Genomic DNA, 25,876 nt, shown 5'->3' on the forward strand with positions numbered 1-25,876 from the left:
TGACTTCTTTGGCTTTAGTTCCTCTAGTCTCTCGTCGTTGCTGCATTGGCTGCAATGGCTGCTTTGGCTGCGTTAGCTTTGATATGTGAACATTAATATTAGCATCATCCGCATTATCTGCCTCTAATGCATCTTGCATTTTATCATTAGGTCCAGCTTCGACTTCAAGTTCCTCAGCCCCCTGGGCACTCATGACCCCCGGGGTGTTCAATCGCGACATAGATAGGTCATGCACTACATTTTGATCCAGTAGCTCTCTTAGTTCATTCCCCACTTTCTCTGTGGTGGTCTCATTCATTTTCCCTACCCCAGTCCCTGTCTCTTCTGAATATGTCAGGTCTAATACGACTGACTCACTCCAGATGCACAGTGTAATATGCGGCTCATGTATTTTGCCGTTACGCTTACACATAGACTTGAATCCGTTTGTGGCGCCCTCAAGATTTTGGTTTGTCCGTTTTGTTTGTGCCCGCCACCTATTGCCTTGTACACACTTAATAATCGCCTTAATCCCGACTGCGGGCCTCGTGGCACATAACACGGCAATTTTGATGTCTCTCCCCACCATCTGCTTCTGTCCAGACACCCTTAGGCACCTAATACTCTGCTCCTGGATTTTCCACTGAGGCCCCCCTAGCATTGTAGGCTGTATCTCTTTAATAATAGTGGCCGTTTTTTTAACATCCCACCACTTAAAACCTCCGTGGAAATCTCTAGACAGGTGATTGACCGTGGAAATCGAGGCTGAGAACTTTTTGAGTGCAAGAATACCCAGAGGTATCTTGACACTAGCTCATCAAAAGTGGGCTAGGATTCGACAACTAATGTAAACAAATAGCCATGTTTTAAATGTCTTCCTGAATGCTAATAAGCTAGATATGGTTCTGATATTGGCTGACGGTTCATTCCAGAGTCTGGAAGTGCAAAGCACAAAGCTTCTACTTCCCCAGTTGGTCCTCTTAATCCTGGGAATAGTAAGATTGTTTGCTCTGGAGGGCCACAGACATCTGGATGGCTCATATTTTTTCAAACTATACTTAAAGTAGTTTCACCCACCTCCATGCACTGCATTGTAAGCAATGCAAAGAGCCTTGAATTTGGTGTGTTGTCTGATAGGGAGTGGCAGGCTTGAGCCATGTTTAAAGGGCAACTCAAGTGGGGGGCACAATCAGTTTTGCAGGCCCACAAGTCGTATTTAATTTACAGGCCGTGGGCACATGCATTGCCTCTTTACTAGGGACTTACTGGTCAATTAAGTATAATAATTGGGTATAACCCAATGTTAGCATGTTTTAGGGAAAGAGCACACACACTTTAGCACAGGCTAGCAGTGCTAAGGCGTGTAGAGTTCTAAAACCAGCAAAAATGAAGTCAGCAAAAAAAGGACATCTGAAGGCAAAACGTTAAAAGACAACCAAGCCAAGGATGCCAGGTCTAAAAACCAGTATTAAAATATATGATCTCAGACAGCAGAAGCAATAATATCAATAACGATTTGGCAAGAGAGATGTAACAGTGACTCCACAAGATTCATGAAGTAACAACAACTACAGTAAGTGCTCTTTGATACTATGGGACCAAGATCAGCAATACTAATCAATCAAATATCTGCTTTAAGTATATTTTGGATAGCAGTCATTTTATAAACAAACATCAGTTGCCCGTTTCCAAAAATTAACAGATTTTCCTATCAGCCTTTTCTTTTTGGCAAAAAAGGTCTGTACATGTTTACTAAATACAAGTTCAGCCTCGGAATATCAAATTGCCATTTTCATTGCAAAGTCACATATTCTGCTGCCACACCTAGACATATTCTGACTTTCATGCCCATTTATCATTACATGTTAAAGGGATGTCTACTACCATCATGCCAGGGATAGTCAGTTACCATATGAATGCTTTCAATATGTCAAAGGTGGGCAGCATTAAGCTTGGATAACCACACGTATTTCAAGAATGTTTATAATTCAAGAAAGGGAACCCATTAGGTCAGGGTTACCTTTATGGCAAGAGTGGCCGCCGCCATTCCGGGAGTAAGTCACACTATTGCTATGATGTACATAGAGCTTCAGTTATGTCAAGAATGCCCACAATACTTCAAGGATGAACACAATTTGGCTAAGGATGTCAAGAATGTCCAATGTATCTAAAGAACGAACATAATTATGCCACATCAACCATTATACCCACATATAGCCACAATTAAGCCGCAAATGCTCACAATATATGTCAAGCATGGACACCTTCTGGACACGCCCCTGGCTGTGAAAAGATTAGGTCCAGTTATGCCAAGAATGTGACATTATGTAATGGATGTACTGTATTAGGCCGGTTGAGGGAACATCCCCTTATTATAAATACACACGAGCACGGGGAGCACCCTTTTGTACAAACACACACACAAGTATCACTGACACTTGCTCACACATATCCATTTGCTGAAACACACACTCACAGTCACTCACATATTCAATTACACGCACACATACACTCAGGGACACAGGTACAGACAGGCGCATCACCATCACACTCACACTCAGGCCAGCATTTCCAATTAGACTACACTTTAGCTGCTGGCATGGCTCGTGGGTGGGGGGGGGGACACAGGGAGGGGGGGCAATAAAAGAAATTAAAAAAATTAAAACCTACCTTTCTGCTGGCCAGGACCCACGTCTTCACTGCTCCTGCTCTACTGCTTCCAACAGGAACAGGAAGCAGGCAGCCTCCCTCCCCTTAGCCAATCATTGGTCGGGGCTGTAAGTGATGGCATATTCTCCATGTAGGCTGCAATGCAGCCTGCATGGAGAAGTGTGGAGTGCGCATGACTGGTTTGGGCACCCTGAGAGGGCCGACCAAACAGCCTATGAGCACTCAGGAGTGGGCAAACCACTCCTGCTCCACTCGTGCAGCTCCGAGGCAAATGCGCACAGAAACATAAAATGGTAATAACCAAAAGTTATTACCATTTTATGTTTGGCTTTCTCGCACTGCATGAAAGCAGTGCGGCGGCGCTCCTCCGTCTTGGTGGAGGAGCTGTCCCTGACCACAGCCATTTGGTACTGAGGTTTGGCTCTCCTCAGCGTCCCGTGGCTACGCAATGGACTCAAGAGGGGTGAGATCCACCATAGGGCAGGATCTCACTTTTTCAAACACCTGTCTGGTACAATCCTCCTGTTCCTTCAGGCTTATCTTTGTGGCCGAAGTCACAATAGTTCACACCGTTTTGACACCAGAGAGACAACTGACTAGTTCTGATTCAATAAAACTGTTACCTTTCTGGTTCTTCTCTGTTGTTTTCAATGGACATCAATTCATGGTGTTATCTCCTTTCTAAAATAGAGGCTTTGTGGGTGGCATAGATTGGCATAACGGGAGCTCTACCAATGAACATGCAGTTCCGAAGCCGCATTTAAAGCAGGAAACAGTGGCTATGTATTAGCAAAGTCTCAGTTGTAACCCATTCAGCCCGCCATTGCGAACTTCCACTTTCTAAGCAGCCAGGGACAATGAAGGCCGTTTCTTTGAATAGGTCTCCTATTACAAGAGTTTGAGCTATTGGTATTGTACATGACAATGCCTTTTATTTGTGTTAATTATCAAAACATAGAAATAAAAGGCATTGCCATTTACAATGAGAATAGCTTAAACTCTCGTAAATGCGAGACCTATTTCATTGCAAATGCTTGTTTGTCTTTCTCAAGCACAGATATGCTTTGGGAGTCGGTTAGAGACATGTCATCACATTTTCAAAGCACCATAATGATAACAGGCATTGTGCATTGCATGGCCACCACTAATGACATCGCCTACAGGTAAGAGAAAGTTGTTCCCCATTGCTCTAAACTCATTTCCTGCACAGAACAATGTGTGACTGTTGCAAAATGACATTTACTAAAGTTTAAGAGAAATCATTCTCAAATCCAAAACAGAGTTCTGTCTTCCAGTGGCCTCATTAAGGGTGTGCAAAATGCCATTACTGCTGGTGAAACTATGAAGTTGTCAACGTGGCAACTTCATGAAGTTGCAAAGTTTGTTAACTTTACATTTTTGCTTGTGGCTGCCATCTCCCACAAAATGTTCATGCAGAGGATTTTTTTGCAAACACATTTTTCAGGGATCAATTTTCTGAAAAAAAGTAGGGTTTGAATTTTTTTTCTCCATTTCTCTGGGACATGAGGAAGAAAGGGAAAAGAGGTTATCACTAGAGGATGGCATAGAGCAAACAATGCTCACTCACTCATCCACCGGCATTATTCACCGGATTGCCTCCGCTTCATGCCCAAATTACTGGCTGGCTCGTGATTCTTCTACACGCGGACCGCATTTCTATAGTCTAGCTTCCGTGGCTTTACACAGATTGCCATAACTGATTTAGCTCCTGGATTCACCCACCTTCCTTTGAACTCTCAGTTGTCCCGCAATTGATTTCTGCGCTGACTTACCTTCTGGACCCCCTCCCTTGACTGGACCTCTGGCCGCCTAAATTGTTTGTTTTTCATGTGACTCCCAGCACTATCATTGTAAATAACGTGACCATTTGTTCTGATGATAACCTGAAATTAATCAGGTTGAAACACAGTCGACTACCCAGCACAGAACCTTGGCGCTGTAGTGGTCAATTTACTTTACCCAATTTGCAAACAATTTTGTACATACTTGTCTCTTTATTGACCACTTTATGTTATATTTTCCTGCCGTTCACGCTGTTTTTCCACTTTGTGTCACTGCGCCGTCACTTGTCACTAGCACACCCAGTGCCCACTTGTGTGTTATGGTCACCATACACTTCAATTGTACAGTAGTGCTGTTATAACTACCTGCAATAACTAAAAACTTTATTTTCATTCCTTCCATTGTGATCTCCCTTTGTCCTCTTCCCCTGGTTTTTATGATGTATGCTGTTTTTCTAGCTGTCCATGCTAAATGATCCCCAGTTGAGACATTGTTACATTGTTATACTAATTACCCGGTCTCACCTGGGTTAACGGGTCCTACTCCTGTTATCATTGCCTCCATAGAGCAAACAAAAGCTGATTACAAAGAAGAAAAATGTCCCAGTGCCCAGAAAGAACAGTTATCTCGGTGTGCTTTTTGTGAAAACACACAGCCAGGATTTGTGGGACATCCAGAACTAGCCACAGTGAACTGGGATCAATTTGCAAGGAGTTCTTCTTTTTTTTTAAAAAAGGACCCATTATGGAGTATAACAAATGTTATTTTCTGATAAGGCCCATTTCTCAATGCATCTATTCACCAAGTATGGACAACATTCTGCAATGAGAAAAATATATTTATGGACTCTGGCATTCTGGCATGAAAAGGGCCCTTCACGGCGAGAGGTGGGGAATCCCCAGGCAGCGGATCCACCTTGATAAAGGAGTGACTACAGGGGGCCGCTCCCTCTCCTTCGCTCTTTCAAGTTAATCCCTCAATGGAACTCGGTTACTGAGAGTGTGAATTTGAAAAAACCCTAACTTGAAAGGGAAAAAGACCCAGAAACCCTAAATTAGGATCAGAGGGTGTTGTGTTTTGGATCCTGAAGGTTCTGATGAATGTCGAAGTGTCCCAACGTTGTGGGCCCAGTTGAATCGGCAGAAACATGTCCACACCTCTGCAGTAAGGAGGGGTGAAGTGATCCTAATCTTACCCTATCACCACCATCCTTCACGTTTAACCCTGGCCGGGTGGTTCAGGAATAAAATTGGAATCAGGGACACATCCGAGCTACTTTTAACCTTCACTGACTACACTTCTCTTTGGTGATCCCACAAATCTATGTCTGTATTGTCTCCCCTTCCCTTATGCTCCACCCCAGGCATTGGTCTGCGCAGGGGTGTCAGCAAGCCTGATGATGAAGCATGTCACAAATTTGTGAGTGAGGGCAGTCTTTACTTACTGAGCACATGCCACCACGGTAAGACACATTCCTAACTCCTTTTGTGTGTTATATATGAAAAGTAAAAGCACACAAAGTCCACCCACTGCAGTGAAGGAACCACTCCCCGATTTCCTTGGTGAGATTTAATGGGCTCCTGATCTAGACTTTGTATTGGGAATAGCCAGGGCTGGATCGCTTAGGCATTGAGGACTGAACACACTCCCTTGGCAGAGAAGGTTCTCATCACCAGTATATAATTTCCTGTTCTACTTACAGCCTCGGCATTGAGAAGAGTTGACTGTGGACCTTCCTATCTGCCATTAAAAACAGCCTCAGGAAAACACTGTTGTACTCTTCCTGAACAATGCATGCCTCTATTTCAGCTATAAAGTCCCCACTAAAGGCTGGTGGACTATGCTAGAGCTGACAGTATTGCTGCTGAACACATGTGATGCATGCTGTGGGTAACTCAAATGTACTGATATGGCATCAACAACTCAGCAAGTGGAAGGAATACTGTCAAACTCATAGTTCCAATTTAAACACAGCAATTGAGGGAACCGATGATTTCTTGAAGTTATAAGCTCAGCAAATAATAAGAGAAATGAAAGACAGCATGAAGAGCAGGGAAGCTTTGATGACTTTGAATTGCATGCACTCCTCTTTATTTCAGAGGGCTTCGGTGAGATCTGACAGCTGCTGTCAATGATTTAAGGACCGGAAGCCTGATACTTTGTTGTTGTTTTCGCCTCCGCTGCCATCTGGGCAACTGTAATTGCCAACAGAGGCGCCTACGAAACTGTCAGACTTTTTCTCTGAAGAGACACCATTCATAAGTCGGGAAGGTGGAACATTCCTCGACTGCTCAATATGGGGGTTGAATGTTCGATTGGCAAGCACAAGGATGAGTGTAAACATTAACTGGTAATTAATGTAAGCGCACGGCAACTGAATTATTGAAATATTTTCCTGTGGGCAGTGCACCTCCTCCCCAGTACACAAGCACCAACAACTCCTAAACCCACACCCTACAGTACACCTCACAGCAAACCTGCACTTCAACACTTACTCACATAAATGCTTCTCTATGCACAATCACTCAGTAAACATACAACCGAAATATGGAACCTGCTAAGTAGCGGCATACCCAACATCATCTTCATCACAGAGACCTGGCTCAACCCCTCTTTGGCTCCAGACATCGGCACAACAATCCCAGCGGGCTACAAGATTCCTCTACAGGACCGCCTTCACAAGCCAGGAGGAGGACTTGTAATCATCTAAAATAATCCATCAAATGCACAACATCCACAGAGAACACCATACCATTCATGGAACACCTGTACTTCAGGCTGCTAATCTCTGAAAACATCACCCTGAACAGAACCCTCACCTACCGACCACCCGGACCCAGAGCCACGTTTACCAACCTCAGAATCAACTTTGTCGCCTCACTAACCATCGCCTGCATAGCCTACATTCTCCTAGATGACCTCAACTTTCACCTCGAAGACCGATACGAGCCCTGCTCCACAGCACTCCTCAAAAGCTTGAGCACTATCAGACTCACCCAGCTTTTCCCAGAACCAAACCACTCTGCAGGACACACACTGGACCTCATCTCCTCCACAAGCGACATCATTAAATACAATGCCACCACACCACTCACATGGTATAACCACTCCATCATCCACTTCCAAACCAACACACCTCAAGTCAACAGCCCACCTAGGTTCAGCATTCCAAGCAACAGCTGGGGCAAAATCACTGGATCAGACTGGCTCTGCGCCCTTAGCACGGAGCAACCTAGCTCCACAGACAACCTTGACAGTGACATTAACAACTTCAACAACTGGATCAAGAACTGCGCGGACTCCCTCAGACCCAACAAGTATAGAAGATCTAAAAAACAGACCATCTGGTGCACAGAAGATCGCTAAGACACTAAACAACACTAAAAGCAGCTAGAAAGGAAATGGAGGGCCAGCCACGACACCACAGACAGAACTATCTACTAGGCTGCACTCAGACGCTTTCACCAGTAAATAAAAGACACCAAGAAAAATGCCCTAATGGACTGCATCAAAGGAAGCTCAAAGAGCTGCAAGGAGAATTTCTCCATCATTAATGATTTCACCTCGCCCTTAGCCACTGTCTACAACATTGCTGCCTCCCAACAACTCTGTGGCAACCTATCCAACTTCTTCCACAGCAAAAGCGCGCACATCTACAGCAACTTTGCATGCCAACCTAACCCCAGAGACTGGGTTGCTAACCTACCCACCACCAACCAAAATGGCCATTTGACCGAATGGACAACCCTCACCAGAAATGACACAGTGGCAATCATGCGGATCGTCCACTCAGGGGCCCCATCAGACCCATGCACCCACTCCATATACAACTTGGGAACATCACCAATCAGCACCACACTGACCCACATCATCAACACTTCCATCCCGTCTACCACTTTTCTGGATGCATGGAAACCTGCAGAAATCAACGCCTTCCTCAAGAAGGCTGCAGCCGACCTGAATCAATTGAGCATTTCCAACCTATCTCCCTGCAGCCAAAGTGATTGAGAAGGCCATCAACAAGCAACTCACAACCCACCTCTAGCTTTCCCATCTTCTAGACAACACTCGATCAGGATTCAGAAAGAACAACAGCACCAAAACAGCACTCATCGTGGCCACTGGTGACATTCAAATCATCCTGGACCGAGGCGAAATAGCAGTCCTCATCCTGGTCCACATCTCCACTGCCTTCGACATTGTCTTCCATAACAGCCTCATCAGAAGACTCCTCGAGATTGGCATTCAAGCATCTGCTCTAAAATGGATCTGTTCCTTCCTCACGGGAAGAACTCAAAGGGTCAGGCTGTCACCCTTCACATCAGAGCCCAAGCAATTGATGTGTGGAGTCCCACAGGGATCATCCCTCAACCCCACCTTTTTCAAGCACCACTTTCCAAAACATCACTGTCATCCCCTACGCCAATGACACCCAAATTATCTTCTCCCTGATGAACAAGACAATCACCAGTAGGACCAAATTCACCAACTACTTGACCATGGTAGCAGATGGATGCAAACCAACTGCCTGCAGCTCAACTCCAACAAGACATAAGCACTGAACTTTGGCAATGAGACCTCCAGATGAGCTAGGACAAACACCCACTCCCACATGCCATGCAAGAAATCTACAGATCATCCTAGATAACAAGTTCAACATGTTGTCTCAAGTGAATGCAGCGAACACCTACTGCATCCACATACTATGCATGATACGAAAGGTCTTCAAATGGTTGTCTTAGAACACCAGAAGGACCATCAGGCAAGCACTCATTACCAGCAGGCTGGACTACGCCAACACTCTCTATGCCGGAATCATTAAACAACTCCAACACAGGCTCCAGACTATCCAGACCACCGCTGCAAGACTCATACTCGACCTCCCATGCCACACGCCCCTCACACCACACCTCAAGAGGCTTCACTGGCTCCCTATTCACAAGCATAGCCAATTTAAACTTATCCCGCACACATATGCACACATACAAAGCCCTTCACAACACAGAACCAGAATACCTGAAACAGCTGCATCACACTGCCACCACCCCAGCAGACACCTACGCTCTGCATCACTCTCACTACCACACATTCCCCGCATCCGCAAAAGCAAAACTGGAAGCCACACATTCTCCTACATTGCATCCAAGACATGGAACAAACTCCCTCAACACATCAGAGCCTCCTCCCCACTCCTTGAGTTCCACAAGAAGCTGTGAACCTGGCTCTTCGTATAAGCATCTTGGGGACCTTTACCTACATACCTACCCAAGCGCCTGGATACCCTCTTGGGTGATTAGTGCGCTCTACAAATCAACATAACACACAATAACATAACACCGCAGAGAACCAGCATTCCAAGGCAGATTCCTCTAGGACATAAGAGGAAAGGAGCAAGTCAAATCTGTTCATTGACTAAGGAGCCACCGAGGGTAACAGCTTCTGACAGTTCCAGCCCAGAAGAGATGTGGAACATTACTTTTGTCCCAGCGACTGCAAGAAGTTAAAATATAAAATTTGTATACGTTAAGCCCTTCAACAGTGGGAAAATGGTGTCTGGGACACTTCACATAAACTTCTCTAGCAAGGTAATAAACTATAACAAAAACTATATCATATTAGAAAAGTAATACAAACACTGGCCTCATCATATTATCTGAAAGCGTAACAGTTTAGTCAACCTTTCTACATTTCTATTTCTTTTTTTTTTCACACCGCACTTATCTTGTAACCAGTGCACACAACCAATACACCTGCACATGTGATCAAATGAAGCATTCTCTCCAGAGAGATGCCTTGAAGGTGATATTCCTCTAAAGCATGCACTGAGCCTGAACTTTATGGAGAACTGCCATGACTCTACTCTCACCACTGTCCATCTCATTCTCATATCGGATAATAAGCATAGTGACTGTGCAAGTACCACATTCCAGATCCAAAAAACAGTCTTACCCTTGCAGATCACCTGGTTCTCAGGCTCATAGCCAGCCTTGCAGGTGCAGCGGCCAATGGGCACCATCCATTCTCCATCCCCGTTACAGTAAAGCTTGATAGGGGCATCCACCTCCTCAGCATTGGGGATACAGATACCCCTCGAAATAACTAGTGAGGTGCTCTCCGCCCCAGTCATTGTCTCAGGGAAGACGGCAAAGTTTTGAACGACACTGGGACACTTCTTAAAGAAGACACGCACTGAGAGTAGGGACATGCACGCCCCATAGTCTTGAAAGGCCAAGTAGAAGCCAGTCCGCGTGAGGGGTCCAAAGCTCCTCACCTCTGTGTTGACTTTCATCAGCCTCCCTCCAAAGTCCACCTGGGAAAAGCTTTCATCAGCCGCAATGGTGTCCACCTTGAGGTAGGGTGCCTCCGTCCAGAAGGCCGATTTCTTGGTGGCGATGATAGCATCAGTCTCATAGTAGTAGAGATTGAAGGTCTCCTTGCAGGAGCCAGGGACGTTAGGAAGGCTGCTACAATCTCGCACGGTGAAGCGCATCTCCACATAGATGCGGTTGGCTGCGCGCCGGTCTATGAATGTGGTGAGGAGCCAGTTGTTTTGGTTGGGTTCAAAGACGTTGCACACCTGATAGGTGCGGATTGTGTTGAGGTTTTCATCATATCCGCTCACCTCCTCCCACTGCAAAAGGTAGAAAGAAAAGTCATTGATTGTAAGCCACTTGGAAAAGATTTAATGTACAAAAGAACGAATGATTCATTATCGTTAATATATTCGCAGTAATGTGGTGAATGCAAAAGATGCTACTAGAACACAAAATAATCCAATATATTCCACTTATTTCTTGTGGACATTCCTACGCGGTAGTGCTAGAACACGTTTCCGTCTCACAGGCAGAGCATGACAATTCCAAAAGCTGTGCAAGATTCACTCTGATAAAAGTGAGCATGGGACTGGATAGCAATAGAATACACATAGCACACGCATGCAGTAATATACCATTGCCCTCTATGACTGGGACTAAAGATAGAGAGCTTTTGTGGTGCAAGCTCTGGTCACAAAGAGAAAGAGCAAGCAGAACCCATAAACAAAGCAAGCTTCCTCAACACACACACAGCAGGTACAGCCATTGACCAGCAGAAATGCACTAAAAGACACCACTGGGAAAACGTTACCGTGTCATGTGAGAGACTATCTCTCATAGAGAGAGAGAGTAGGCACAGTCCCTAAAAAGGCAGTTTTTTAGAGTGCAATTATAGGACGCAGAAGGAGAGCTGGCTTCCTTCACACTGCAGATGTTGGGTTGAATCTGCCAGAATATTTAGTGGCACAGCTTCAACTAGCAGAAAACGAGTAAATCAAACCTTCAGCCAGCAAATGTCCATCACCCTCAGAAAGCAGGGAGAGTCCATCAGCCTAACCATGACTCATCACACACACAGCAAAGGGAGAGCCCATCAACAGAGGAAGAGTCCTTCAGTCACAGGATGACCAGAAGCAGAACGTGCATCCAAGCACAGACAGCAAGTGGATTCCATCTAAAGACAAGCATCCCTACAACAAAGACATCAGGTGGAGTCTACCAACACAACACATGGCACGTGTCACTCAAACATGTTTCACTCTTCAGCAAACCAAGCTTCTCTTACACCTAGAGGAAGAGACCGGCAGCAGAGCAGGATGCATACACAAAAGAGAACGACATAAAGCGACCCGCTGGAGGAGCAAGCTTCCCCTGCATAAGGAGTAGAGAGTGTACAGATAGAGAACAGGCCTAGCTTATCAGCTTAAAAACGTTCTAAACTCTGAACAGACAGCCACCACCCTGTAAGCAAGATTCTTCCCCGGAGAGAGCAGTGTGAATTAATACAACAGTCCCCACTAGAACAACGAGGGCCCGCAAAGAGAAAATAAAGAAGAATTTGTGGTATTCTGGCTGGGAGGAAAATTGTATTTTAAATATTGCACCAGGCTACGTCTTGATATTCCAATTTTCAAGGAAAACAGTTACAAATTAAAGATTAATAAATCCCGATTTTGGAGAGCGAGTTAGGGCTGGGATGAGGAAAGAGGAGGTGTTGTAGCTAAGAGCTGTACAATCGTAGCATGCGATTTCATAGGCCCCACTTACTTTGAGACCATGTTCTCAGTTGCACCCCCCGCAGCAAACGCCTGTCGGTCTCATTTTACAATCCACTGCATTTACCATCCTAAAGAGACGGGAGCTCGCCCCAGTCACAGTCTGAAAGTCGCTTCAGAGAGGCAGACTGACATGTAATGACATTGAGGCGCCCTTGAGACTCTAAAGGAGGAAAGGATCCGCAGAGGTAACATTGGGGCAGCTTTGAGGGAAGCTGCCAAAAGCAAGAGCTTAATCTTGAAAAGGTTAATTCTTTACCCTTTAGTTTTCTTGTTTTTGTTTTGCAGACATGTTGCCTTGGGGTCACTGCAGAGGGTATTAGAATCTACAATCATGAAACAAGCACTGATAAAGATAAAACGACTAGTTTGCATTGGGGTACTAGGAAGGGGGTCGTTGATAAGTAAGGCGGGCCTCTAATGCTGCCCAGGTTACATATTTTAATTGCTTCCTCATGGGGATACCCATCTGACCACCCTTCTGTGACTGATGTGTGAAAGAAAGGCACTCTACACATGCATTAGTCTACACTATATATGGAGAAGTACAACCCTGGCGCACAGACTGTTCAGCTGGTTCCCTCATGACAGTGCAAGAGCTGAGCACAGACACAGCTCCTTCAAATTCAATGGTTTATTGGTTTACAGAAACCAGATGATGTAGAATTGGGCACAGTTACACACCCTTTCAAATGGAACCGAATCCATGCTATCTAAGAGCTCCGGCTTGACAACAGACCTCTCTACCAAGAAAATGTTGACCCTGCATTTATCACTTGCCTCAAACAAGAAGTGCTGTAAATGACTGTGAGAAATGGGTGTGCACATTTTTGTGTCATCAGTTTGTGAATTGAGATATGTATCTCCAATATGAGGAGAGCGGACAAATGCCCAGCCCTTATTAAAACATGGTAGCTGTGCGCATCCGCAAGTGCATTTTCAATGGCAACTATATCAGCAGATTTGTGCAAATCATCAGTGAAGATCTACAAGTCCAGGAGCATCTGTTAGTCAGAGTTAGTCTCATCTCTGAGATTTAGGCAAGGTTGCCCTTTCATAACCTGGCGCTGCCCTGCCTAACCCTGATCACAGGGGTCATGAACCCGCTTTTCTTTCCACAGTTACCACTCCTGGCACTTCCCCCTAACTCCTCAGGTGCAAATATGAGAATAACGCGGCCAAATATGGGACAAGAGATGAACTTTGTGATATCGCCATAGGATCGATGGACACCTGATTTTATTTCCACCACCTATGTAGGTCCGTGAATCAACATACATACACAAGCCATGCTTGCACAGGCTTAATTTATTTGTGAATATTTCCTATTTTTCAGGTGGAGCCTGGGCAGCTCATGCGCTGCTGCAAGCCATGCAGTAGTGGAGTACTGAATAGAAGCCCCACCCACTCTCCGCCCATATTTGTAATTGGCTTGCGTCATTGTCCTTCGTAAATGCTGGCTTCTGATTCATTATGAGGCTTCTTAACCCCTCCTTGGTACCGCCTTGTCTTCATTTGTTACCTCCCATAACAAATGGACCTTTTACTGGTGTTGTTACATGGTCTGCTTTATATGTTGGTGAGCACTATTTTCTTTGATGCTCTTCCCCTATTCCACCCACTACCGCGCAGCATGCCACCCGCTTTAATTTTTTTAGTGTTTACTAATGGCGGTCTGCTTTAACGATAGCAGCCGCGTTTTTTAGTTGATTTATTTTAGCAGCGCTGTCCGTATTTAAAGGCCCCGCATACTTATTTATTTATTTATTTTGGCAGTGCGGTCCATATTTAGCGGCATCGCTTACTTATGTATTCATTTTTCTACTAGCGCCTATGCTGCGCTTTCACATTCATAGAGGCAGCGCCCCTTTCTTTACACAAACCACATCTAAAGAAAGTGACGCAGCTGACATTAAAGTGAAGGCGCGGCATGGGCGCTATACCGAAAAAAAACATCTGTTTGTCAACTTCACAAACAGATGCTTTTTTGGGGGGAAAGCCCCCGCCGTGGTTTCACTTCAATGTAGGACACGCCCTTCATGAATGTGAAAGCGCCGCATGGGTACTAGTAAAAAAATCCAAAATATTTGCAATGCAATAGGTCTTGCATATGCGAAAGTTTAAGCTATTGCATTGCCAATAGCTTAAACTGTTATTAATGCGAGACCTATTTCATTGCAAATGCTTGTTGTATGACAGTAGTTAATACGAAGTCCATAGTCCACATATGCTCACATGGAAATTATATCTAAACAGTCATATTTTAAATAAAGAAATATTTCAGAAGTTAATAAACCATTTAAAGCTCTGTGGAATCAAAAATTTGAGGGGACAAATATGAGTCAAGAATAGAGGTTTAGAATAAGGTTATGCTGGCTCTGAACTGTAAACTTGCATATAATTTGAATTTATTCTCTACAGCTTCAGAAATAAAAGCCATCAATGCTTCTGCCTCTTACAATATAATAAAGCTTTTCAGCGCAGGTCTATGGACACAGTATATAATTACCCAGCATGCCCCGCACAGGAAATAGTTGCAGGAGGCTGTACTGCTAATACATTCTTTGGCCGCAGGAGGCATTCATCTTAGCAAAAGAAAATCGCTTTAATTTTAGAATACAAGAGCCATATTGTCAATAATAAATTGCCCAGGATGCTCTGTCACTACTGACAGCATTTCTGTTGTTAAAAATAAGTGTGATTTCATTTAAATGGGCACAATGCCTTCCCGCAGCAATACCCTGAATTAGGAGTTCCCTGCTGCTGGCAGGGCCCGCTGGCTAATTATATCCTGAAATGGAGGCACCCGAGAGTCTCGCACCGCCTCTGAAAAGTGAAAATAATTAAAAAAGGCTGCAGAGTTCAAAACTTTAACATTATAAAGAATTTTTTTTCTAGGCCGTAACGGGAAAAAAACAGAGTCGGCGTTGCAATCCCTGGGGAGCCCTTTATTCCAAACGGTGATGCACAGAAGCAGGTGGGTAGCTATACTGGGGGTGTTATTGGTCAACTTGACTCACCAATCACGCTATCTGATTGGCTGAATTGGTTACAAAATGAATGAGCTTACCTTCTCCAAAGGGAATTATTTGTAGAGGGTAAAATATAAGGGCTGCACCGAAACACCCCCCTACCCCGTCCCATTCTCTAGTTAAAATAGTTGAGACTGTATTGCTCTTAGGTATCAACATTTCACAATTGTTTTCCTGTCTAAGCTCCACCCTTTTATAGATATGTTTTTGGAGAACTGAAAAAAATACTCACGCTCAAGTGCATTTAATATTTTCTAATTTCCAAGACAGAATTCCTTCTTGTCAATAGTAGCAGCAAACAAACGGCGATTAATCAACTAAAGAAGGTACCGTGAAGTATTACACTCTTTTTACATAACATTTTTTTATTTAATATTTTTGTAGACAGTTTTTACTTCCCATCACTTTAAAATTACATTTTTAGAAAAACGAGGAGGCAAACTTACTGTAATAACATATTAATTTCAATTATTGTCTGCTAATTTGTGTTTCGTAACTATTAGGTCACCAGGGTGCTTCTTCAGGGCGACTGCCACACCTCAATTTTGAAGTAGGCTTTAAAACGCTCAGTAAATTTCTGGATTTTTTCAAGTATCTGTCTTCGATTAGGTATCATTTGGGGAAAAAAAATATCTTCAAGTGGAATAAATTGAATGAACACAAAGAAACAGTCCTTGAATCTAAAATTGAAGACGGGTTTGCCTTCAGGTTTTCCTAATTTGTAGTAAACGCTTATAAGAGGTGTGGTAGGCACAAAATGTTTATATGGGTTGCCATTCATATACTCTTCTAAATCAGAAATCCCTGCTAACTCTGGAATCACTTTAGCAATTGCACTGGAGAACATAGGTGAATGCTTGTTTGCCTGGCATCAACATTGATGGTTTTACCTTCAGATGGCAGCCTACACAAAAAACTGGGCTTTTCCTCACTTAGACCTCGCCTTCAAAGAAACCACGCCCAATTAAACCAAGGCGTGCTGGCACTAGCTCTCTCCAGAAGATGCCAACACTAGAGAAAAAGTTCAAGTCTAAGCCGGCTTTCATCTTCATGGAGGCAATGCTGTGTTGAAGGGACCCATGCCCTCTGTTGCCCCTGGAAGAGGCATGTGTGCTGAAGCATGCCTCGTTAAAGCTTCAAGAAGTTTGGTCACATCCGCCCAATACTGAAGGGACTCCTTGGCTCTCCTCTTCCCATCATCTTCAAGACCAGCTGCACTATGTACAAGATCATTCAAACTGGGCCCCTGAATACCTGGACTTACGACTAACCACCTGAGGTGAGACAGCACCACACCACAAGACAAGACAACACCAAACTGGACAGAAGGAACTGCAAATAATAAAAAGCAGACGTGAAAGCCTTTTTTATCTACCCACCAAAGGTCTGGAAAAGAATCCCCATCGACCCAATAAATGCCTCTATCTTCCGGTAATTCAGAAAACACATCATTTCAGAAAACGTCAGCATAGGAATGGGATGGGAAAGGAGAAGGTCACCGTATCTTTCCATGGTCCCTCTTCAAACTCCCCGTCATCACCCCTTTCTGGCCCTTTGAACCTGTACTTGATTTTCACCTTTAAATCAGAATCTTGTGATGCCAAATTGTATTTCCCCGCGTGTCACGAACCACTATGTGAAACCTGAGTTGCCTTCCTCCAGTCCTCAGAGTTTCAGTCTGTCAGGGCCAATCATTTGGAATGTATCATGCGCATCATCCGTGGTCTCTTCTTTACTGCGTGTCCTATTTCTTACCCAGTGGAGTAAAGGAATATGATGTCCCTACCGCCCCCCGGCAAAGTGGTTACTTAAAAAAAATAGGTGTCGGGGCTCTCGTCAGGAGGCAGCTTGCACCAGCCCATTTCGCCTAAAACAGAACCAACTACTAACCATGAAAGTTGGGCGATGTAGAGTAATAACCAGAGCATCTGACTTGGGAGCTGGGGAACCAGTTTCGAGTCTTGGCGTCAGCTCAACATCCTGTGATTTTGGTCATATCATTCAATTTCCCCATAAATGAGGGTGTCCTCAACTGGTGCCCATTAAAAGCACCAGTGTCGATGAGCACCAGAAACAGCCGGGTCAAATTAAGCACTGCCCCTACAGAATGTGAGGAAGGTCACCCCGGTTTTCCACAAATAACCAATATTCATTGGCCCTGGGCTGAATAGAACTCCTCTTCCCCGTCCCAAAAGGGATGCCACCCCTGCACTGAAGGGACCAGCATTATGCCCCTAAAGCAACTTTCATGCACTCTGTGTCTGTGATAGTGAATCACTTGAACTCTTAAAACACACTTCTGCAGGTGACACAAGTAGCTACAAAAAGGTGGCTTTGGTTCTCTGGTTCTAAATTAAATATTCATCTTCAACATACTGATATCTGTTAAGTTTTTAAGGGTTTTATTACCTTGGGCACCTGACAGTGCAACTTGCACCATTATGTACACAATTCTCTGACATCACAATGCATGTGTTTACAACACATGCCTTTACCATGCCTTCTTTACCACACAATAACTTTACAATGATTATGCCTATACCATGCATGCCTTTACAATGAAAGGTAAGCATATATAAGGTAAGTTAGACCCCCTACATTATTTATATGTATTTCTTTTTTATTATTGGGGAGATCCATATATTTGTTTTTTTTATTATTGGGGGAGATCCCCCCTTTTTATAATTTTAATTATTGTACATTTAAAAAGTTTCTTAATTGGGGAGGCCCAAAATCCCTCCTTTTTGTATTATAATAAAAATAAAAAGTTTCTTTTTGGGGGGGCAAGTCCCCCACAAACTCACCATTTTTTAAATTACCCTTACCACCATATTCTTTTACCCACCTCTAACCCCCCAAATACCCATGCCACCCTATACCCTTACCCACCTGTATCCCCTAAAAACACCCTTACTACCCCATATCCTTTCCCACCCTTAAACCCCCCAAAAAACCTTACCACCCCATGCCATAAAACCACATTTACTAACCCATACCCTCCCCCACCCCTAAACCCTGAAAATGCCCTTACCACCCTATACCTTACCCACCCATATACTCTTAAAAACATCCTTCCTACCCAATACCCTTACCCATCCCTAACCCCGAAAAATACCATTACCACCCCATACCCTTACCCACCCCTAAACCCTAAAAACACCCTTACCACCCATTACCCTCCCCCAAACCCTGCAAATACCAGTACCACACTAAACCCTCATGCAGCCCTAAACCATAAAAATACCCTTATCGCCCTATACCCCTACCCGCCATTAAACCCTAAAAACGCTAAAACGACCTTATCACACAATGCCCTTACCCACCCTAAACCCTAAATTAAAAGACGTATCTATCTATCTATCAATCTATCTACCTACCTATCCACCTATCTGTATATATATATATATATATGAGCCTCTTGTCCTCTTTCTTAAATCTAAGAGAGCAGAGGGTCAAGCTTGGAGAGTTCCTCTCCCCTGCCAAATCCTTGCAATGTGGGGTTCCACAGGGGTCGGCCTTGAGTCCGACCCCGTTTAACATCTACGTGGCCCCTCTTGCTAGGCTTGTGAAATCGCAGGGGATGGAGGTTGTGTCATACGCCGATGACACCCAAATTATGGTGTCCCTGGCCCACTCGGCTGGTACTTCCGCGTTCAACTTTAGGAACTGCATGCAAGCAGTCTCCGAATGGATGATTCAAAACTCCCTAAAGGTGAACGGCAATAAAACCGAGGTTCTGATCTTCGGTAACAATCAGGATATCTGGTCCAGCGAGTGGTGGCCCCCATCTTTGGGACCCTGCCCTATTCCATCCCACTCTGCCAGGAACCTTGGCGTTATATTTGACACCTCGTTGACCATGACTCTCCAGGTAAATAGAACGGTGGCCACTTGCTGGGGGGTTATCAAGATCCTTAGGAGAATCGTCCATTATCTCTCCCCCCCAGGCCCGTAAGCAGACGGTATTTGCTCTAGTGGGTTCAAGATTGGACTACTGCAATGCATTGTATGTAGATATCAACAAGGGTCTCATTCATCGCCTCCAGGTTGTACAGAATGCTGCAGCAAGATTTGTTCTAGCTGCACCTAATGCTTCCTCGGCTACTTTAGCCAGGAAAAGTCTGCACTGGCTTCCAATCCAGCATAGGATCTCGTTTAAACTTCTGAGCCTGGTGTTTGGAGCCCTACTGGCTGGATCCTCCAATGCCTTAGGTTCTCTGCTAACCTGCTATACTCCTAGCAGGTGCCTTCGCTCCTCTGAGATGAATCTTCTTGTAGTTCCCCGTGTTAAGAAAGTCAGATGGGGCAGCAGGGCATTTTCCAATGTGGCCCCCCGATTATGGAATGCCCTCCCCTCAGAGATTAAGGCCCAACCTTCACTAGCCCTCTTTAAAAAAGCGCTCAAAGCATGGTGTTTTATTAAGGCCTACCAGTAAGCAAGTTTATCTGATTTAACTAGCATTTTTTGGTTAGGCGCCTTGACGCCCATTGGGCTTAGTAGCGCTCTATAAATTTGATTTGATTTCATTTCATATATATATATTATCTACTGGCGGTCGCCAGTAGATAGTTATAGTTAGGACCGAGTTCCCATAGGAAATCTGAAAATTCTATTTTGAATAACGTTGGCGCCGGTTGACGAACGGCTGAACAGAATTACTTGAAATTTGGCAAAGAGGTAGTCCTCAGGTCAGGCATGTGCCTTTTGCATATATGGTGTCAATCTGTTCAGTAGTTCCTGAGAAAATTGCAGTTAAAAGTACATAAATATCTATATGCGCGCACCGTGCGCGCACGGTGCGGTGCGCGAGCGTAATTCTGATTGGTGGTTAGATGTCAGTCAACATTCGAATCGGTCGAAATCAGGAAGTGTCGGATGCCATTTTGTGTGTGGCAGTGAAAAAGAAAGGTGGAGAACGTGAAAAGGGGGCAGGGTAGAGAGTTCCTGACCCCCTAGCCTTTGTCAGGGGGTCTCTGAAGAACCCCGAAGGAAGGAAAAAACATTTTATTTTTTTTCAAAAAATCGCGAGGTGCGTGCACAGTGCCGGACGCCATTTTGTGTGTGGCAGTGAAAAAGAAAGGTGGAGAACGTGAAAAGGGGGCAGGGTAGAGAGTTCCTGACCCCCTAGCCTTTGTCAGGGGGTCTCTGAAGAACCCCGAAGGGTGGAAAAAACATTTTTTTTTTTTTTCAAAAAATCAGGGGGGGGGGGGGGGCGCGCGGTGAAAAACCCTTAAAAAAAAAATGTTAACTGTTTTTAAGTTTATAGAAGATATTAACTATGATGTTCAACATTATCCAAATTAAAAAAAAAAGCTGAGCCATTCCATATTACAGGATACAGTCAGTCTATAACTATATACATAGGTAGTTTATTGTAAAATAAATATATAAAAAATATAATAATACATACATAAATTAGCATTTAGAAAACCTTACAAATTCACCAAAAAAACCATAGGTTTCACACACGTTATAGTTAGAAATTAGCATTTAAAAAACCTTGCAAATTCACTTAAAAAACCATAGGTTTCACACACGTTATAGTTAGGAATTAGCATTTAAAAAACCTTGCAAATTCACTGAAAAAAACATAGGTTTCACACATGTTATAGTTAGCTGGACATTTCACTCGTAAAAAACCATTGAAATTCCCCCGTTATAGTTAGTTCAGGTAACTATAACTCGCGCGACCGCAATCCACTGCTGATGACGTCACATATTACATCACTGATGACATCATCCAGTGAATATGTGTCTTTCTGTAAAATAAATATTTTTTATATATGTATATCTAAAGGTTAATGGAAGAATAAACGGGTAAATAAGTGTCTAAATGGATGGTTTTTTTTGTAAAATTAATGGTATAACTGACTTATTAACAGTATCTTAGTGAATACAGTGATGTAATATGTGACGTCATCAGCAGTGGATTGCGGTCGCGCGAGTTATAGTTACCTGAACTAACTATAACGGGGGAATTTCAATGGTTTTTTACGAGTGAAATGTCCAGCTAACTAGAACATGTGTGAAACCTGTGGTTTTTTCAGTGAATATATATATATATATATATATATATATATATATATATATATATATATATATATATATATATAATATTTATAATTAAGGAAATGGAGGACACTTATGATTATCACTACAAGAAGACAGAAGTGAACAAGAATTTGCTAACAGTACATAGAAAGGGATAGTGACGCCACTGCAAGAAGATGGAGGGGTTTATGATGTCAATAACAGTTAAGAAAAGAGACTGGGGTGTCACAGCAAGACGATATATATGCTTATGATGGCACTGAAAGGAGAAAGAAGGAGATTGTGCTGTCACTATCATGAGATAGATGGGCGTTATGATGCCACTGCGAGGGCGTAGTAACTCCCATCAAACTTGGGGATTATGATTGCACCACAAAGTTAACAAGGAATTATGATGTCATCTGAAGGAGGCAAACTGGGATTCTGACACCACTACTGAGCGGAAACGCTCAAGAAATCATGCAGTGCAATATGAGGCAAAGCAAACGTGAGTCTATCTCAAACAAAATATTTAACCCAGTACTGATTCAACAAAACCAGTATAGCATTTTCATTAACAGGATCTATCCATCACCATAAAAAGTCACAAAAAGAGAATTTTAATATATCGCCCTGACTGGTGCCCAGCTTGTGATAATCAATGCTTATTTTGAAAACTTCAGGATACACCTCAACGGACCGTTGCATTGAAGAAAGCAACTCTGCGGACCAGAGAGGTGGAAAAAGCATGTCGGACCACGGAGGTGAAGAAAGCACTTCTGCAGTCCAAGGAGGTGAAAAAGTACCTAAGCGGACCAGGGGTGAAGAAAGCATCTCTGCAGACCAGTGAGATGAGAAAGCATCTCTGCAAACCAGTGAGAAGAGAAAGCACCTCTGCGGACCAGGGAGGTGAAGAAAGCACCTAAGCGGACCAGGGGTGAAGAAAGCACCTCTGCGGACCATGGAGGTGAAGAAAGCACCTAAGCGGACCGGGGGTGAAGAAAGCATCTCTGCCGACCAGTGAGATAAGAAAGCACCTCTGCGGACCAGAGAGGTGGGAAAAGCATCTCGGACCACGGAGGTGAAAAAAGCACTTCTGCAGACCAAGGAGGTGAAGAAAGCACCTAAGCAGACCGGGGGTGAAGAAAGCATCTCTGCAGACCAGTGAGATGAGAAAGCACCTCTGCGGAGCAGGGAGGTAAAGAAAGCACCTAAGCAGACCGGGGGTGAAGAAAGCATCTCTGCAGACCAGTGGGATAAGAAAGCACCTCTGCGGACCAGAGAGGTGGAAAAAGCATCTCGGACCACGGAAGTGAAAAAAGCACTTCTGCAGACCAAGGAGGTGACGAAAGCACCTAATCGGACCGGGGGTGAAGAAACCATCTCTGCAGACCAGTGAGATGAGAAAGCACCTCTGCGGGCCAGGGAGGTGAAGAAAGCACCTAAGCGAACCGGGGGTGAAGAAAGCACTTTTGCAGAACAAGAAGGTGAAGAAAGCACCTAAGCGGACCGGGGGTGAAGAAGGCATCTCTGCAGACCAGTGAGATGAGAAAGCACCTCTGCAGACCAGGGAGGGGAAGAAAGAACCTCTGCGTCCCAGGGATGTGAAGAAAGCACCTCTGCGGCCCAGGGATGTGAAGAAAGCACCTCTGCGGCCCAGGGATGTGAAGAAAGCACCTCTGCGGCCAGGGATGTGAAGAAAGAACCTCTATGGACCAGGGATGTGAAGAAAGCACCTCTGCGGCCCAGGGATGTGAAGAAAGCACCTCTGCGGCCCAGGGATGTGAAGAAAGCACCTCTGCTGCCCAGGGATGTGAAGAAAGCACCTCTGCTGCCCAGGGATGTGAAGAAAGCACCTCTATGGACCAGGGATGTGAAGAAAGCACCTCTGCGGCCCAGGGATGTGAAGAAAGCACCTCTGCGGCCCAGGGATGTGAAGAAAGCACCTCTATGGACCAGGGATGTGAAGAAAGCCCCTCTATGGACCAGGGATGTGAAGAAAGCCCCTCTGCGGCCCAGGGATGTGAAGAAAGCACCTCTGCAGCCCAGGGATGTGAAGAAAGCACCTCTATGGACCAGGGATGTGAAGAAAGCACCTCTGCGGCCCAGGGATGTGAAGAAAGCACCTCTGCGGCCCAGGGATGTGAAGAAAGCACCTCTGTGGCCCAGGGATGTGAAGAAAGCATCTCTGCAGACCAGTGAGATGAGAAAGCACCTCTGCGGCCCAGGGATGTGAAGAAAGCACCTCTATGGACCAGGGATGTGAAGAAAGCACCTCTGTGTCCCAGGGATGTGAAGAAAGCACCTCTATGGACCAGGGGTGTGAAGAAAGCACCTCTGCGGCCCAGGGATGTGAAGAAAGCACCTCTATGGACCAGGGATGTGAAGAAAGCATCTCTGCGGCCCAGGGATGTGAAGAAAGAACCTCTGCGGCCCAGGGATGTGAAGAAAGCACCTCTGCGGCCCAGGGATGTGAAGAAAGCACCTCTGCGGCCCAGGGATGTGAAGAAAGCACCTCTATGGACCAGGGAGATGAAAAAGGCACCTCTGCGGACCACAGGGTTAAAGAAAGCACCTATGTGGACCAGGGATATGAAGAAAGCGCCTCTGCGGACCACGGAGGTGCAGAAAGCACCTCTATGGACTAGAGAGGTGAGAAAGGCACTCGAATGTTGAACGGAGTACCGATGTGGCCAGGCAAATTTCAAACCCTGCACCACAGTCACCAGCGACGCGTTATTCTGCAGTTAATTCCCGAAAAAACACAAAATCTGCTTTTGACACAATCAAGGTTACTGAGAGCAGACGAATATGTTGTGGTCACCACTTACTGCAGAAAGACGACAGAGGTCGAAGAGTGACACAAATCGTAAGTAACTGCAGGTTATGTACAAAAACATTGGAAGACTGTGGATTATGTGGCATTTCCGCTCAACTGTGGGAATTATGCAGTATCACTGATGAAAGCAGGCAATAACATTGTCATAAAATTGGGTTTTTCTCCAGTTTGCCCGATGGTAAAACGAAAGCTCACAGTTCTTCTTCTCAACCAGTTTTCAGCACCAGGGCTGGACTGGAAAACAAAACCAGCCTTGGCAAAAATGTTTAAAGTGGACTCATACTGGCGGAGGCCAAAGCTGGAATACGACCAGGATGGCAGGGTTGAATCAGGGCTGCCCGACCTCCTCCGAAAAGACACAAAAATCAGAATTCACAATCCATGCATTATTCGGCTACTCCTTGCCAATCGGACCGCATTATCTTGGAGACGATTGCCCTTGACGCAATGTGTTTGTCCCTTTTGGGAGACAGCCTTTACAACAAAACTGTTACAACGCATGCCTTTACATCGGGGAAGAACCTTTACAACGCAACTTTTACAACGCACTGCCATTACAACGAAACTGTTACAACGCAAGTGGATTTACAACGCATGCCATTACAACGCAAGTCTTTACATCGACTTGCGCTAGATGGCATGCTAACATTACAAATAGTGTAGTTTACTATCCCAACACCTTCCCTACTGTTAAGTGGACTGGAGTTGGAATAGTAAATTACACTTTTCTAATGTTAGCACGCCATCTAGTGCAAGTCGATGTAAAAACTTGCGTTGTAATGGCATGCGTTGTAAATCCACTTGCGTTGTAACAGTTTCATTGTAACAGCACGCGTTGTAACAGCACGCGTTGTAACGTCATACATCCCTTTACATCGCATGTCGTTGCAATGCAAAAGGTGTGCAGCAGTGGGTAGAAGGTGTTGGATTTAACTCCAACTCCTTCCCTACTGTTGCACACACTAGAGTTGGAATAGAAAATTAATCTATTTCAACTTCCAGCGCCCTCCCCTCCCCCCCCCAGAAAGTCGGAGTAAAAGTTTGCGTTGCAACGGCATGCAATATAATAGCATGCGTTGTAACGTCACCTATTCGCCTTGACTGTTTTAATGTTTAGATTACTTTTTCTGATCACACAGTTGCTGATGCTATACACTGAATGAAAGCACATTGCATGCCACCTTTTGAATTCGAAGTAATGTAGAATAAACTTAAATAAAGGTCGGTTTGTTGACTTCGTCCCTCAAATGGGTGGATAATAAATGTGCTTTGTGAAAAAAAGTTCTCAATGAAGGTTTATGGTGCAACTTGATAACACCTCAAATAATTTCTGGTGTGAATATTGCAAGAACAAACTGAATCCATTGGTCCAAGTGGTATTTTGTGTACATTATAGGCAGAGCCATTGGAATTATGCAGCAGGGAAAGGACGA

General features: G+C 44.5%; 1 protein-coding gene across 1 annotated transcript in view; it reads right to left on the reverse strand.

The window, feature by feature from the left end:
- LOC146785328 (ephrin type-B receptor 1) overlaps positions 1 to 25,876 on the reverse strand; it is a 793,299-nt gene that overhangs the window by 567,226 nt on the left and 200,197 nt on the right. The window contains exon 3 of the mRNA XM_085634314.1: positions 10,402 to 11,083. Within this exon, the coding sequence (XP_085490440.1) occupies positions 10,402 to 11,083 (682 nt within the window). The remainder of the gene's footprint in view (positions 1 to 10,401; positions 11,084 to 25,876) is intronic.

The sequence above is a fragment of the Triturus cristatus genome, chromosome 11 (assembly GCF_964204655.1).
Source record: "Triturus cristatus chromosome 11, aTriCri1.1, whole genome shotgun sequence".
In the NCBI taxonomy this organism is placed as follows: Eukaryota; Metazoa; Chordata; class Amphibia; order Caudata; family Salamandridae; genus Triturus; species Triturus cristatus.